The sequence below is a fragment of the Chelonoidis abingdonii genome, chromosome 4 (assembly GCF_003597395.2).
Source record: "Chelonoidis abingdonii isolate Lonesome George chromosome 4, CheloAbing_2.0, whole genome shotgun sequence".
Lineage (NCBI taxonomy): Eukaryota > Metazoa > Chordata > Testudines > Testudinidae > Chelonoidis > Chelonoidis abingdonii.
The window spans coordinates 88,074,785-88,092,240 of NC_133772.1; the positions used below are offsets into that span (position 1 = coordinate 88,074,785).

General features: G+C 42.4%; 1 protein-coding gene across 1 annotated transcript in view; it reads left to right on the forward strand.

Moving 5' to 3' along the window:
- The window catches only part of UBR1 (ubiquitin protein ligase E3 component n-recognin 1), a 159,283-nt gene extending 142,279 nt beyond the window's left edge, over window positions 1-17,004 (forward strand). Inside the window, exons 43-47 of the mRNA XM_075065850.1 lie at window positions 1,883-1,939; window positions 2,511-2,588; window positions 4,232-4,402; window positions 13,407-13,508; window positions 13,857-17,004. Coding sequence (XP_074921951.1) covers window positions 1,883-1,939; window positions 2,511-2,588; window positions 4,232-4,402; window positions 13,407-13,508; window positions 13,857-13,998 — 550 coding nt within the window. The 3' untranslated portion in view covers window positions 13,999-17,004. The remainder of the gene's footprint in view (window positions 1-1,882; window positions 1,940-2,510; window positions 2,589-4,231; window positions 4,403-13,406; window positions 13,509-13,856) is intronic.
- The last annotated feature ends 452 nt before the right edge of the window (window positions 17,005-17,456 follow it).

The window sequence follows — 17,456 nt, forward strand, 5'->3', positions numbered from 1 at the left end:
CTAGAGGGGATGACTCTGATTTATTTCAGAGAATTCTTTCCCAGGTATCTGACTGGTAGGTCATAGCAAAATGCTCATAGTCCAGCTAAGCTATATTTGGGGTGAGGAAGGACTTCCCCGGGGTCAGATTAACAGAGACCTTGTGGTACGGTTTACCTTTCTCTGCAGCATGGGGCACAGGTCACTTGCAGGTTTTAAACAAGTGTAAATGGTGGATTTTCTGTAACTTGAAGTCTTTTTAAATCAGGATGAGAGGACTTCAGTAGCTCAGCCAGAGGTTATAGGTCTATTACAGGAGTTGGTGGCTGAAGTTCCGTGGCCTGTAATGTGCAGGAGGTTAGACTAGATGACTATGATAGTCCCTTCTGACTAAGCAGTTGGAATATCTTAGAATAATTTATCATGGCTGTATTAAACCAGAATAAATGACTCATTTGGAATTGGTGCATATAGAGGGGATTGTGATCAGCATTCATGAAGGAAGTTATCCTGGAGTGTTGCTTTTGTGTTAAACAATTCCTTACTCATTGGTCTGTCTTGTCAGTCCTCTCTGCCCCCAGGACAGGCATCAACTGTGATGGTATCTGAAAGCAGGGTTCTTAGTATGACATAAAGTATAACCTGCCAGTTCTAGCTTTGGGCTATACCTACTTGATTTCGAAAACCGAGTCTGATTAGGTGCCGTAGTTGACTTACTAGTTAAAAGTAGGGTATTACCCCAACAATATGGATGTAGAAATCTATCTGTAAAGGAAGGATTGGTTATAACTAAGAAAAACTACTTAAACTTCCACATCGCTGTCTTGAAGAATGTCCACATTCAGCTGAGTACACTGCATGTAATATTAAAATTAATATATTCTGTTATAGTAATTGGCTTTCTTGGTTCCTGGAGAAATTCTCTGCTTCTCTTTTTCTCTCTTGCCCTCTGTCATCATGAGGCCTCCGTGTTGTCCAGCGTACTTCAATCAGGGAGATATTTTGAGCCTATTGACTCCAACCTTCTGTCTCAATACTGCTTCAGATTATCCCCAGATATACTGAATATAATTTTGCTTCATTTATTTGAAGAACAACCTCCAGTAAGCAACTGGGTTTTTAAGTCCATTAAGTGGTTGCTTATAAGGAAAAAAGTGTGTGTGTGTGTGTGTGTGTGATGTAATGCAAGACATTCCTTCCAGCTGAGGCTGAACACATTATCCCCACAATAGCACTCAAAGGAGAGGGATTCCAAATGTGAGACCAGATCTTTTATGTAGTAATAACGCTATTGCCTGTGTGTGTTTGTGTGTATAAAATCAGTTGTTTTTGAGAAATGCCACTGATACACATCAGCTAAAATGACCAGTTGCTGGAGGTCCCTCTTCTCTTCTGCTTCGTAGAAGTAATATAAAATAACTGTCTCACCAAGAATACCAAAGCAGTCATTTCATTCCTGTGATCAGCAGCTTGGCGGTACAGTAGCTTACTACACTCTGTAAACGGATATGTTTTGCCATTATAAACCTAAATACAGTAAACATTTTTCAATGATGCATTTTAAAAAAGTGTTTGAAAAGCAATCACTAGAAGCAATAAATACTACATTTAAAATGTAGAATATTTTAATATACAACCTTCATCAATAGATATTCCAAGGGAAGCAGTGTGTGATAGTCCACTTTCACATTTTGAGACAATCAGTATTTGCAGATGGTGCGAACATCTTTTAAGTGTGTTTCATTCTGGTGAAATCTTTATAATTTGTGTTTCTAAAAATAGATTTCTCTCTTGCATAAACTTTCAAGATTTTTCACTACTACTTTTTAGATCTGTGTAGTTATGCCTATTAATTATATATAGTGTTCATACAATGTAATCTGTCAATATTTGTCTGATACAGGTGGTGTGCTGACCCTGCTGTACTAAGTTTTCTGAAAGGGAAAAACATTTCAGTAAGGTTAGTTTCGTTTTTTTCTGGGCTTTGTTTTTGATCTGTAACAGCTGAAGGAACTGGGCTCTGGGTAGTTAAAGGAGGGCAAGTCTTGCAGTTAGGGATTCCTTGCTTCCTCTTGCACCTTTGCCATAAACACGCCCGCCTCTTCAAATGACTTTACAGGATTCCTTTATCAAGACTAAACAATTACTATTCTCTCAGAATATCAAACATTTTACCACTCCAGCCAGACATCAGCTTTTTTCTGGGGTGGGCTAATGTAACAACTGGTAGCATGAGATAACCTTCATTGGGTTGTAAAATGTATGCCCATTCCATGCAAACTTAGTTTCCTTACCTTTGTTGTACATTTACTGTGGAAACATTTCCTGTATGGTTTGTCTTGTACCCCTTATTTTGTCTGTTAGAGGTTGTGACGTGATTCTGGGCCCTGGGAGTTTGAAAGAGAGGACAGGAAGTTTACTAGAGTGGTGAATTATTGGCAGTATGTGTCCATTCTGTTTGCTGTGATCTTGTGTGGCTGTATCCTTCATTAATATTTTTTACAGTATTTCTTCTTCCACTTATTTACTAGATATCCAAGGAAAAGAAATAATTTGGTAGAGCTTCCAGAAGACTACAGCTGCCTCCTGAATCAAGCCTCTCAGTTTAGGTAAAAAGTAGCAGTTTGATCTGTCTTCTTGTCAGTGTTTTTTCCTTTTCATATTCTTGCAGTTCGTGTAACCCATGTGACACGTGGCAAAACTATTACAGAAACAATTCTGGGATGGAAATCAGATGCTGCCACCTCATCAATCCAGGAAGAACCGTTGTCTGGGAAGGGTATTGCAAAATTTGAAGTGAACATACTGTTTTGTTCCTAACCATCAATAACCAGCAGTCCATTTTAAGCATGATGCTACTTACTTTTCACATCATCACCATATATAAAATATTACAGCTTAAAGCACTGACGCACTTCAGTAAACAAATGTAGGTTTGATATAGCTGACAGTTGTTTTCACCATTGCCCACTCCAGGGCCAGAGGTTTGGTACCGAATTTGAATAGGAATACTGAACCTTTCCCACAGATGAAGTGTTGGTAGCAGAGAAGACAGAGTGAAAATATGTCATTTCACTTTAGTTATTCTTCCTGTGGAAAAGCGTGGAAACATGGATATAGTCCAATGTGCTTTTTAATTCTTTCTAAAGAGAATTTTGCTCATGGACGTTTGTTTTGTATTTTAACTGTAGTGAACTTAATGCTCACGAATGAACCACTGTGAATAATGAGGAGTCAGGTTCCGAGCAAGTTATGCTATGTCACCCTGCCAGTGCTGCTCCTAACCTACATCACCTTACCCATTTTGGCATCCTAGTACTGTGCCTGTGTGTCAGTTTTGTTATTTGTATAAATGGGCTAGAATTTAGCTCAATTTACTTCCACTTTTGACTTGATTGAGTTCCTAATCCTGCATTTCTCAGTTTTTAGTTTTAATGAGGCACATTTCTTGAATTGGGTATCTGCATTATTGATTTACTGGAGAGAGATACATTATTCATGGAAAGGAGGAGGTTTTCTCACTCCATGCTGATTTAATATGCATTTTAGCAGTCTTTGGGTCCTGTTGGAGTCTATATGCTGATGCAGCTTTCTCCGTTCGTTTGTTTCCATTAAATATAGCAGGAGTTTCTCAATGTTTATAGTGCGATCCACATCTTAACAGAAAGATTGTTGCCAACCATTCCCTTCCATTCACAATTGCATGGGTCACCTTATCTGCCATTTGCAATTGAATAAGATTCCAATGGCAACTACAGCCATTGATTACATGGGACAACTAACAGGAAAATATTAAGTGTAGTTTTAGTTGTGTTAGCAGTTAGTAATTCTCTTTATTTCCTATGATGTGAGCAGGCCTGGACTTGGAGCAATGCTTTGCAAGACCGTAGCTTGAGAACCCCTGCAACATCAGTTGGTAGATGTAATATTGGGAAAAACAATGTCTCATGTGATCACAAAATTGACAGTTCCTTTAGAAAAGCTTTCACTGGATTTATATCAATTTTCCCCCCTCCCCAACTGATCTATACTAGAGAGAAGCACCTCTTCCTTGTGAGAAAAATTAGAACGAATTTTACCAGATAGCTTTTGAGGCAGCATTGTGATTAACGGTGCCTCTTTTCTGAAAAAGGCCTTCTGGTCAAAACAGCATAACTGACTCAATTTTTAAAAAAAACAACTTTTCAATGTATTTTCAATAACTATTTTGGTTCCATATTGCACTTAATAATTACCACCTTTCTCTTTACAGGTGCCCACGGTCTTTTGATGATGAACGAAAGCACCCAATGTTGTGTTTGTTCTGTGGCACCATGCTATGCTCCCAAAATACCTGCTGCCAGGAGTTGGTGAATGGGGAGGAGCTGGGAGCCTGTACCTCTCATGCTCTCCAGTGTGGAGCTGGAGTGTGTATGTTGCTCAAGTAGGTAACTGGTCAGGAGGCAATTTTTTGCAGAGGAAAATCACTTAAGACCAGATGACACAGAAGGGCAAAAAACCTCATACTCCTTGGGACTGAGGAAAAAGAGCAGGCATTTTGATATACACTGTAGGCCAATGGTTCTCAACCAGACTGCTGTATCCCTTTCAGGCTTCTGATTTGTCTTGCGTACCTGCAAGTTTCATCTCACTTAAAAACTACTTGCTTACAAAGTCAGACAAAAAAATACAAAAGTGTCACAGCGCACTATTACTGAATAATTGCTTACTTCTTTTTACCATGTAATTATAAATCAATTGGAATATAAATATTGTACTTACATTTCAGTGTATAGTATAAAGAGCACTAGAAACTAGTCACTGTCTGTATGAAATTTTAATTTTTATTGACTTTGCTAGTGCTTTTTATGTAGCCTGTTATGAAACCAGGCAAATATCTAGATGTGTTGATATACCCCCTGGAAGACCTCTGTGTACCTCCAGGGGTACGAGAACCACTGTTCTAAGCCACCAAAAGGTTAAATCACCTTGCAGTAAAACTGAAATGTTGGTCAATAGGCAGTGTATAGTCTGAAGATGTCCAGTGCACCCTTTGTTATGTGTTTACAGAACACCACAAAACGAATAAGTCTATATAAACAGTAACTACTTTTCAGGTAAAATAACAAGTCTGTGCTGCAGGACCTTGCAGTTGGCTTTCATTTTCAAAGTACTGGGCGCCCTACTCCTTTAGGCTTTTAGAAAATCCTAGCCTTTTAAGCATGTTTAGTCCCAAGTTGTTAGTGTATGTGAGGGACAAATTACTTACACTTTTAAAAATGCAGCTTTTTCTACATGGCTGAGTACTGTAAAGGGGCTAAATCTGATTTTTGTTTATTTTGTCTATTTGTTTTGTTCTCTGCAGCTTAAAAATGGCTGAATTGACATTAGGGTGGGACCAACTTGTTCAGCGGGCTTGAGGCATAGGATCGAGTGGTTTTGGAGGGAGCAGCATGCACACCTTCTCTGAGAGGTTTGCTGTAGTGTGGCGCTCTTAAGGGGGAGAAAGAACTCCAAGAGCATCTGGAGGAGGAGGAAATTATTTCCTGGAGGTTTCAAAACAGATTTAACTGGCATCTGAGCTTTTAACTCCTTGCACTGCCCATCGGGAGTGAGTTTGCTCATACATAGACACAGAAAAGGAAGGAGAGCAATATTTATTTTTTTTAAAGATTGCAGTAATTAACTAAAGTTTCACAGTTTTAATAAACATGACTGGCACTTAGCACATTCTCTGTATAAGTGGTCCTCCCAGTTAGTAAGATTAGCATGGGGGGGGTCACTATGAAATTTCAAGAATGGTCTAGTAGCCAAGTGAAGAGGCAATTGGCTGACCATACCCAGATAACAGAATAGTGCAGTCCACAAAATAAAGAAATATAATAGCTGATGATTCTTCAAGTGATTTCACATGTCCATTCCACTCTTGGGTGTCAGTATGCACAGCACACGGCTGTCAGAAACTTATTCCATCAGTGATACCCATTGGGCAGCTCAAGCTCAGCCTGCTGCTGCACACCATTGTGCAGAGGTGTAAAGGGCAGAGCTGCCCCTCACCCCACTCAGTTCCATCTTACTGCCAGTCATTGGAACTCTACAACACCAGGACAGTTTTCTTTCTCAGCCTTTGTGAATATTTTGTATGTGTATATTGTTAGTCCAGTCTTTAGGATAGTTATGACAGTTAGACTTCTTTTCAAACTTGACTTCCTTATTTGTGGGGTCTTCTGTTTGTGGTACTGGAGTATGCCCCAGTCATGGAGCTTCAAGCTGTGCACTTCATGCTCAAGGACTATGCCAGTGATCGAGCTGCATAATAGCTGCCTGAAGTACTTGGGAAGGCGCACATACAGGACTTCCAAGGGGATTTCAAGTCTAGGACAAAGAAGGATAGGGAGGCTAGGCCGACATTCTTGCTGATGGAGGCAGCGCTCAGGCCTCTGTCAGAGCTGTCCCGGTCTGCCTCAGTGCTGAGTACTCCAGCTTTATTGAGAAAAGCGCCTCCAGCTTTAGAGGAATCCCAGCACCATTCTACCTTGCCCACACTGAGGAAGAAATACAGACTTCCAGAAGAACCCCAACCAGGAGAAGGTGTCCACCTTCTAAGTCTGGTGAGAGGGGCGAGAAGGAATTGAGTAGAGTACACCTGAAACCTAAACACTCCTCCCCCAAATTGGTGCCTAAGTTGTCTGAGTTGACTCCAGCACCGCAAGGAGCATTGTCAAGCCTGCCAGAAGAAGTGGCACTGCCAACTTCTTGGGCACTGTAACAGGAGATCAGCTCCATGTCAACTATCCCGGAAGCACTTGCAGCAGCAAGAAATCTGCTCTGCCTCTCGGTGACTGTCTCCTTCCTCATAGGAGTCCAGTCCCTCTGTATTGCTGCCCCGTCTGCCAGCGATTTAACCTCCAGTACCTCAGTTGCCTGCTTTCTGGATAGATGGGCCCTTGGTACCCTCCAAGGGGAAGCATGCAATGATGGTGTCGCTTCATCCATCGCCAGTCTCTTGGAACTGGTCACCAGCACCTACTGGATCAGCCTTGCCATTGTCAGAAGAAGGGGAATCTTTGTTGTCTGGCTTAGAGGTGGGATTTGATGTGTCGCATCCCCAAAACAAGACCCTTCGGGCCCCTCAAAAATCCTCTCTTCCGACCTAGCACCATGACCTCTGAGTGGAACTTGCCATGAGAATGTGGCCAGGACAATGGGTCCTTGTCCTGTACCAGTGGTTGTTTTGGAATAGTTGGAGGTTTCTCCCAACTTTCAGATCTTCCCCACACCATGCATACTTGAGAACCTCATCTAGAAAGGCAGAATCTGCACACTGAGAGGGTCCGTCCCCAGAGTCCAGTAACAGGCCTAGTGTGAAGTACACCTCTACCCTGATATAATGCGACCTGATATAACACGAATTTAGATATAACGTGGTAAAGCAGCGCTGCGGGGGGCGGGGGACAGAGCTGCACACTCCGGTGGATCAAAGCTAGTTCGATATAATGCTGTTTCACCTATAATATGGTAAGATTTTTTGGCTCCTGAGGACAGTGTTATATCGGGGTAGAGATATACCAAGAAGAGATTACAGACCCAGAGAAACAGGCATTAGAAGAGATTCTACCCCTTTCAGTCTTGTCTTCCTCTCCAGGTGAGGCTGTTTTATCTGGGATAACTTCACCTCCTCCTCCTGAGGATTTTAAAGGTTATCAAGAGTTGTTAAAGAAAGTGACTGAAGACTTAAGTGTACAGGTCGAGGGGTTAAGGAGTCCTTACATCACCAATCAATGAGTCCAATCAACGAGGCTATACTAGAGCCTATAAAGGCTTTATGGCAGACTCCATCCTCTTTGGCTCCCACCTCTAAAAGGGCAGAAAGAAAGTACAATGTACTTGCCCAACGTTTTGAGTACCTTTAGACTCACCCACCTCTGGGCTCATCAGTCATCACAGCAACTAAAGAGAGGGCATGACAGGAGCACCAGGCTGCCATGCACAAGTCAGAAGAGGCTAATTCAGCAGAAAGATTTATTTGATGGGGGCTGCAATTGCATACTTCTAACCATCAGGCTCTGTTGGGGTATATAATTTTAATTTGTGGGGCTCCATGGAGAAGTTCAGAGAGCTACTCCTGGAGAACAGTAGCCAGGAATTCTCTCCCCTGGTCAGTGAAGGCAGAATAGTCGCAAGAATGTCACTGCAGGTGGGGCTGGATGCAGCAAACAGAAGCCATGACTTCTGCAGTTGCCAAGGATAGATCTTCCTGGTTGCAGTCTTTTGGTCTTCCCTGTGAAGTCCAGAATATTATCCAGGGCTTGCCATTTGAAGGTCCTTCTCTTATCTCAGACCATCAGCAAGCTCCATGAACTTAAAGACTTTAGAGCCACCTTGAAGTCCATAGATCTATACACACCTGCCCTGGTCAGGAAGCACTATTGGCCCCAGCAGACATACAGATATTCCATTTCTCCTTCTCAACAGGACCTGTCAAAAAAAGTGGTCCAGGGTTATATGCATAGGCTTCCCCATCCTGTTGCTTCGGCTCCAGCAGTGTTCCCTCTAATTTTTCCCACCCATGTATGGAATGAATTTTGTTATGTGCACCAATATGGAGGTGATATGTGACACATCACCCTCATATTGGTGCACATAACAAAAATCATGTGGGGTGGGGCCGAAGAGCTCTTCTGGGAGGGGGCTCAGGGCTGGGGCAGAGGATTGGGGTGCGGGGGTGTGGGGGGTGTGGGCTCTGGGGTGACGCTGGGGATGAGGGGCTCAGGGCTGGGGCAGAAGGTTGGGTGCAGGGCTTGAGGGATCCAGCTGGGAGTGCAGGCTCTGGGGTGGGGCTGGGGATGAGGGTTTGGGGTGCAGTAGAGTGCTCTGAGGCTATGCGAGGAGAGAGGACTCCCCCCAGCGGTTTCTCCCTGCAGCAGCACCTAGGCTGGGGGGGAGAGGTATCTGTCCTCGCTGCAGGAGATCTGGGGCTGCAGGATAGGTGCCCCTCCCCCAGGCCAGGGGAGGGGAGGGCCGCGCCTTGGGCTGCTCTGGCCGCAGCAGTTCGGGGCTGCAGGGTGAGTTGGGGCCAGGGGAGGGACGCCTCTTCCCCAGCTGCAGCCGGTTCCCGAGCAGGTTCCCTAAGTGCCTGTGTGGTGCTAAATAGGTTGCTGTGCGGACATGCAGCTTACAGGGAACTTAGGGCTCCAGCTCCAGGCTCTTCAAGATAGCCTGGAAGTGCAATCATTTTGATAGTCAATTGAGATTGACATACCAGTGTCCATCTCTTCAGATCCTAACTACTTCACCCTTGCAAACCATCTGTCCCACTTGCACTGTGCTTGGGCCTGAGTTACTTCAGACCATAGGGTCCTGAGCACTGTGGAAGTAGAATATACTCTCCAGTTTTTCTGCCTCTCCTCCCACCTTCCCTCCCCGTCCTTCAGGGACCACTCTCATAAGAAACTCCTTATCGAGGAAGTACAATAGCTCCTTCGCTTGGGAGCCATAGAGGAGGTTCCATGTAGTTGCAGAGGGAAGGGGTTTTATTCCAGATATTTCCTAATCCCAAAAATGAAGGGGGATTGCAGATCAATCTTCAACCTGCATCCACTCAACAAATTCTTAAAAAAGATAAGTATCAGAGGGGTAACCGTGTAAGTCTGGATCTGTAAAAAGCGACAGTCCTGTGGCACCTTATAGACTAACAGACATATTGGAGCATAAAATTTCTTGAGTGAATACCCACTTTGTCATATGAATGTAGTGGAGGTTTTCAGAGGCAGGTATAAATAGGCAGGCAAGAATTAGTCTAGAGATAACAAGGTTAGTTCAATCAGGGAGGATGAGGCCCTCTTCTAGCAGCTGAGGTATGAACACCAAGGGAGGAGAAACTGCTTTTGTAGTTGGCTAGCCATTCACAATCTTTGTTTAATCCTGAGCTGATGGTGTCAAATTTGCAAATGAACTGAAGCTCAGCAGTTTCTCTTCAATGAGAAGAGTGCGTCATCCTCCCTCACTGAACTAACCTTGTTATCTCTAGACTGATTCTTGCCTGCATATTTATACCTGCCTCAGGAAATTTCCACTACATTCATGTGACCAAGCGGGTATTCACCCACGAAAGCTTATGCTCCAATACATCTGGTAGTCTGTAAGGTACCAGAGGACTCTTTGTCACTTTTAAAAAAAGATAGACGCTAAGATAATCATGCAAAACTATTACCCCTTCCCTGGATCCTGGGGACTGGTATGGCATCCTCAATTTAAAAGATGATATTTCCATGTGATAATCAATCAGGGTCAGAGGAAGTGCCTCCAATTTCTGGTCAATCAAATCATTACCAGTTCACTGTACTGCTTTCAGTGAGTAAGCAGCTCCCAGAGTCTTTACAAAAGTCATGGCAGTAGTAGCTGCATTACTCTGAAAACTGGACGTTCAGATTTACCTCTGTCTGGACAACTAGCTTGTAAGAGGCCCAGTCTACATTGCAAGTACAGAACAGTGTTGACCTGATCCAATCAATATTCAATGCAGTGTGATTGTTATTCAGCCCAGAAAAATCTCTCCTTTCTCAGGCCCGGAGGATAAAGTTTATAGGGGCTCTATTGGACTCGTCTCAAGCCAGGGCCTTTCTTCCAGTATCCAGATTTTGGGCAGTCTGTTCTATTGTTAGACTTTGAAGGCTTACCCTGTCACAACTGTACAAAACTGTTTGAGGTTTTCAGGTCATATGGCCCCTTCTACCTCTGTGTTTCAGTACACCAAACTGTGCCTCAGAACAGTGCATGGTAGGCTGGCATTGGTCTACTAGCCAAGCTGCCATCAGTTAGGCTCCGTGGTAAGAGTGCCCTCACATATCCTCACCTCCCTAGATCGGTGGACAAATTCTGCCAATGTGTGTGTAAGCATTCCGTTTACCCACCCACAGCCAACTCTCATGTTAGTGACAGATGCTTCTGATCTGGGGTGGTGAGCCCACCTGGATTCTCAACAGACTCGGAGTCTCTGGTCCTCAGAAGACTCAACTTTCCACATCAGTGTCAGAGAACTGAAACCTGTCAGTCTAGCATGCCATTTATTTCTGTTGTAGATCAGTGGAAGCAGCTTGTTAGTCCTCACAGACAACACAATGAGAATGTTTTACCTCAACAAGCAACAGGGAACCTGCTCTTCTCCACTCTGTCCAGAAGCAACTTTACTCTGGGAGCTCTGTATTGCCAGCTTGATAGATCCTATCAGGCCACCTTAGCAGATCGTTTACAAGTCACCGCAAGTGATGTCTTTGCAAGATATGGCCAGGTACATCTTCCAGCAGTGGGGGCTTCCCCAAATAGACCTATTTGCAGCAAAGTCCAACAGAAAGTGTCCACTAATTCTGCTCCCTACGGAGTCACAGTCCAGGTTCCATAACAGGTGATAGGCTTCTCTGTGCTTCTCCACCAATTTCATTCATTCACAAGGTGTTACTAAAGATAGGACAGGACCAGGCCAAAATCACACGTAGAGCCCCAGCATGGACCCATCAGCACAGGTTCTCCACTCTCCTGGCACTATCAGTGAAACTTCTAATTTCACTTCCTGGGAGATTAAGTCCAAGTCTAGTGGATCACAGTTGCCTACTCCACCTGAGCCTACAGTCCTTTCACTTAACTGCAGGGATGCTCCATCGGTAGGCACTAGAGAGCAGGCCTACTTGAAAGACATCGAGATCCTGCTGAATAGCCGAAAGCCTTCTACAAGAGTAACTTGCCTCTGTTGATGGAAGTGTTCTACCATCTGTTCTCACCAGTGTGAATTATCACTGACAGGTTCTTCAGTTCAACATATTCTGGGCCTGAAACACAAAACCAGGTTTGGGGGCAAATTCCTTCAAGGTACATAAAACAACTATTTCAGTACTCCATCCTAAAATGGACAGTCACTTTATTTTCTCTAGTGACATGTCAATAAAGTTTTTAAAAAACTTAGTCAAATTAAACCCTTAGGTGCAAGATCAGGTTGTCCTGTGGGCTCTAAACTTAGTATTGTCAAGGTATGAGTTCCCCGTTAAAGCCATTAGCTACCCACTTTCTGCTGCATCTATCAATTAAGGTGGCATTTTTGGTGGCCATTATCTCTGCCAGAAGAATAGGGGATCTATGTGCATTAATGCCTCGTATATGATCTTTTTTAAGGACCTGCATTCTCTCTCAAAGGTCGTTTCTCCTTTCCACATAAACCTGCCAGTTTATTTGCCCATAGTTTACCCAAAGCCACACATTAGCAAGGGAGAAGAGCATTTGCATATCTTGGACATGAGGAGAGCCTTAGCGTTTTACCTGGACAGAACCAGACACTTTCTTAAATCATCCCAGTTGTTCATAGCAGTGGAAGACAGAAAAAGAGGTCAGTCTCCATCCAGAGAATTTCTTCCTGGATCACATCCTGTGTACATATGTGCTATGACTTGGCTAATGTTGCTCTGCCTGACAGTGTCTCAGCTCATTCAGTGAGGATGCAGTTGGCCTCAGCAGCCTTTCTAGCACAGGTTCCAGTTGTTGACATTTGTACGGCAGCAGCCGCCACCTCAGTCCACACATTTGAGCCACAGTACAGTGGGAGGCAAGACTCCAGAGAGGATGCTAGAGTCTTTATTGAAATAGACTCTGATCCCATCTCCTGTTCTTATGGCTTGTGAGTCACCAAGTTTAGAATGCACATGTACAATCACTGTTTTGTAACTATTGTTGCACATGTCCATTCCATGACCCACCCTCTTATCCCCCTCTACATCGAAGTTCCAGCAAGTAGGAACTGAGAGGGGGCTAGGGGCAGCTCTGCTCTTTATACCTGCATGCAGTAGTGCACTACAGCAGGGGGAGCTCGAGCTGCCCAACAGGTACCACTGAGGAATACGTTTGTGCTGGCTGTGCAGTGGGCACACCAACACCCAAAAGTGGAATGGACATATGCAGCACATCTTGGAACAGTTGCAGAACAGGTTAGTAACCATTTTATTCTTACTGATGATAAGGCCCCTTGTGTCACGGGTATCTAATACAATACAATCATTTACATATTTATTGCTTTTTGTGAAAGTCTGTAAGGGCTTGTCTGAACACAAAAATTGAACCAGTTTAGCTCAAATAGATTTTTTAAATTTATTTAGTTAAACTCGTGCAACCCCCTGAGTGCATGCTCCTTTATGTTGGTTTAGATCTGGATTATATCAGTTTAACTTTCAGTTAATTTACAGATGTCAACTAAACCAATATGTCAGGTTTAAACCAATATAGGAGTGTTCTCCCAGGGGGTTACGCTAGTTTGACTTTATCTGTTTAGAACAACACTTCTAGTTAAGCCAGTGCAACTTTGTGCGTAGACCTGTCAAAGTTTAAGCTTTCTTTAAGGTTGCATATAAATAGTACCTGAAAAATGATATGGTTAATATTTTAAATGTGATTATTTTTGCCTTCAGAATCAGGGAGTGCAAAGTAGTCCTGATAGAAGGTAAAACCAGAGGCTGCTTATATCCTGCTCCCTATCTCGATGAATATGGAGAAACAGACCCAGGCTTGAAGTAAGTGCATGTTTAACTCTTTATTTGCTAGGCATCTTAATTTTTTCCCCTTTCTTTGTTGTTCCCCTTATACTGCATGCAGTTCCTGCATAGTTCTGAGCAGCCCCACTTCTGATAGCCCGGTGGTGAAAAATAGTTACCAATCACACTGTCATTCAGTATTTTCCATGGTTATTAACATGGGTAGTTAATCTGGGACTGTTAATAGACACTTTGCCTAGACTTATTTGCACTTGACATTGTCATAGAGTCAACCAGGAAAGAGAGAAGAAAAGAAAAGGCCCAAAGATAGGGATATGTAATGTTGTAATGTGCTTAATGAATGTTCTCATTATTTTTCCCATGAAGAAGAGGCAATCCCCTGCATTTATGTCATGAACGTTACCGGAAATTCCATCTTCTATGGCAGCAACACTGCATCATAGAGGAGATTGCCAGGAGCCAGGAAACCAATCAAATCGTCTTTGGATTCAACTGGCAGCTTCTCTGAGTACTAGCTTTTAATTAAATCCCAATGACTATGGATGATGTTTTGACAAAGGAAAAGGGGGAGTATTACAGAGCCTTCTCTAAGGGTTCAGACACATGACTGATGCACTGAAACAAAATAATTCTCATTTCACAGGTTTTCCTTTTTAAAGAAAAAACAAAAACACCCTATGTGGTGATCGTTGTAGAATATTCAGGAACAGAAATATCTTTTTCCAAAGGTTGTAGGCTCTACTGATTAGATGAATGTAGTTTCCCACATTCACCTGCCTTCCATATGCACACATCAGAAGTCCCAAACTGCCATTTACTGGCACTGGGAATACACCTGGAGGTGTGTTGCTAGGAAAGAACCAAGTAAGAGAAGCTGTTAATATTTCCAGTCATGTGGTACAAGAGGTATATGAGCATTGATGTGATGTCTGAAATGGTTTGTGTCTTGAAATTACAACAGTCTAGCTGGAATTATGTACAACCTCTCCTCCTCCTTACTCTGTGTCAGAGTTCCTAGCTCTGGCTTAGAACTTAAAATGGCCAAGGTCTGTAGCATATCTTTCAGATGGAGAAGTGGTGCCAGGCCTCTGCTAATCCATAGCAACAGGCTCAGCAAGCATTAAGTGGTGCAGCAGAAACCTGCACTGTGCCAGACCCTGGGATTTATTAGAGAGTGCTTTCAGAGGAATGATGTTTCCACTAATCCAATCTTTAAAAGAGGGGCAGAAGGAGTGAATTGTGTGGGAGCGTTTCCATCTTGCTTGATGCATGTAAAATTAAACTGTGTGTGCTTGTTGCATTGCCAGTACTGCGCCTTATATAACGTAGCTTTAGTCTACTAATTCTGGAGACGACCCCAAGGAGTCCAGCACTACACTTCTGTGGTGTGGCTGTGATCAGCTTTACTATGTTTGTAATAATACTCGGCAGTCTGTGCAGAGACAAACTCTAGACTGCTGATCCAGTGGTTTAGCCATCTGTCCGCTACAAAAAACATAAACTGCAGTAAAATAAAAGCCATTGAAAGTTGAATTAAAAAGCAAGATCCTGTAGAAGATAGCATGGCAATATTATCTATTTAGAATCACTAAACACGGGCATAAATCAATACTTTGTATCTCCATGTTGGAGGGCCGTCCCACTCTTCATTCTTGTGTTATCTGTTTGGCGCTGTCCATAAACTGTTTCTGGAGTCAAGCCAACCAGATGCTCATTGTAACTTAAAGGAAAAAAATAGTTGTCTGTCTCTTTTTCAGTAACTAATGGCATATTGTGATTAAACCATTTTTCATTAGCTCATTGTTTTGTTTCCCAGATTTAAGCCATAATAATTTGCATGAAGGGATCTTGTGATGTGACAGGTAAAAGTTCTAAATACAGAAATTCCCTATAACTATTACTTTTCCAGGCAATGCCATCTCTGTCTGAAAAGCTGAACTATCCAGAGAATGCGTTTAGATCTGTGTGTTCTACTTTCCCCTCTTGGGGCATGCGTGCGTGTGTGTGTGTGTGTGTGTTCTGTGGGGGGGAGAGGTTGTGTTTTTTAATGCTCTGTTAAGGCTTAGAAAGGGAGGACTATAAAAAAATTTTGTGACTTGCTGTTTGAGAGCATGTGTGTGTACACGCACACACTGCTAAAACGTGGGGTTTTGGACCTATGCACGGTCCCGTGTTAACGCAGGGACCGCGTTACCATGGATTCCAATGACGGTAATTAAATTTGGGATCCATCCGTGATCCCGCGCTATAACCAAATTTGCGCTATATGGACGCACATTCTAGCAAGGGTCCGCTGTGTGTGTATAATATATAATTCTCCCTCCCACCTGGCATGTGCCTTCACTACACCGTTAAGAAAAGAATGCAAACTGTGTGTGTGTGTGTGTACATTCTTTTCTTAACGGTGCAGTGAGGGGACATGCCAGGTGGGAAGAAGAATCACAAATCATGATTTCATGCATAAGTATAATAATCCTCCTCCTAGTTTCTTGAAGTCCTAAGTGAACAGCAGTCACTACTCATTTAAAAGTGAAATTCAAATGGGTTGGAATATCAAATCATCATTTTCTACCATTCAAATAATCCTTGACATTTTTTGCTTATTTTTCAGCTTATTTTCCCCAAACAGTGTAAATAGTTTATCTTCAGTATCTTTTCCTATTTTCCTCTTACTGCAATGAAGAATTCTCTCTTCATTTGATATTTTCTGTTTTTTAAACTGAAGGTAAATCCCTCTGCAAAGAAACAGTTTTGTTAGTCTTGTCTAATCTGTGATTAAAACCTTGGGTTAGGAAAACCAGCTCCATGGAGACTTGTGTGCAGTGGTTAGTTCAAAGGTTACCAATAATACTGCTTACCAGCCAAAGCACTGTATTGAAATTAGCAAATGTACTTCACAGAGTTCAGCACTGACTTCATAGCTGTGTTCACTTACTGTTTCCCTGTGGTTTATCTAGTCATGTATCAGATATTTTCAGTACTCCCTGCACTTTCAATGATGTAATAAATTTGTACTCATGAAGTTCGGCTAACAGACATGCAGCAAGATCAGTTTATTTTGTAGTGTTGGTAATGAGCAATTTAAACTGCTATACAGAGACAGGGTCTGGTTTGAGCAGGCAAACTCTTGCTTAACATTCCCAAATGTCTTTCAGTTCTTGGGAGAGGTAGGAAAATGAGGGCAAAGAAAGAAATGTTGCATCATTTTCTGTACATTTGGACTTATTCTAGCAAATGGGCTCCCAGATCCTCACTAATGAGTGTGGTTATTTCTTATTTCATAAATTACTATGCAGTTTGGTTCACTGTATTATCTGTATTTAGTGATTGCAAGATACTTATGCCACTGATTTGAATTCCATCCAAGATAAACTGAAGAAGTTATTTGAATAATGCGTATATCGGTATCCTTAACTGCAAAAATGTAAATTTGAAACTTGTATAATGTTGTGCTTTTGAAATAAAATATCTTGTACATGTATATTTAAAAGAGGAAATAAAGTAACTTCTCATACATTGTTGGGATTTTATTGGGAGGCAATTTAGTATTGTACATTTCTCTTGCAGTGATGCTATCAGTATGGAAGGGAAAGAGGTGGTTAATAAATAATTGGCAAACAGTACAAGTTACTGTTACTGCTGATTAGTACTAGTTAACAGCTACTTAGTACTAACATCATAATTTTTGTTTCATTTTAGAGAAATGGATGCAGCCTTCTGTAGCAACTTTCAGATTAAAGTAAAGCTCTCAAACTGTCTTTTTAGCTGTACGTGCTACCAGCAGCTAGGCATCAGCCCACTCTCACTGGTTTTAATGTTCACATCAGCCACCATTAAGAAGCATAAGAAAATTGTGAATTATAACAATGACCTGTATGATCTTTCCTGGTGGGTCAAAAAATTATATAATGTTTTAGAATCAAGCTGTGAGGTTGGAAGAGAGAGAAGTCTGTAAGAATCTTCTGC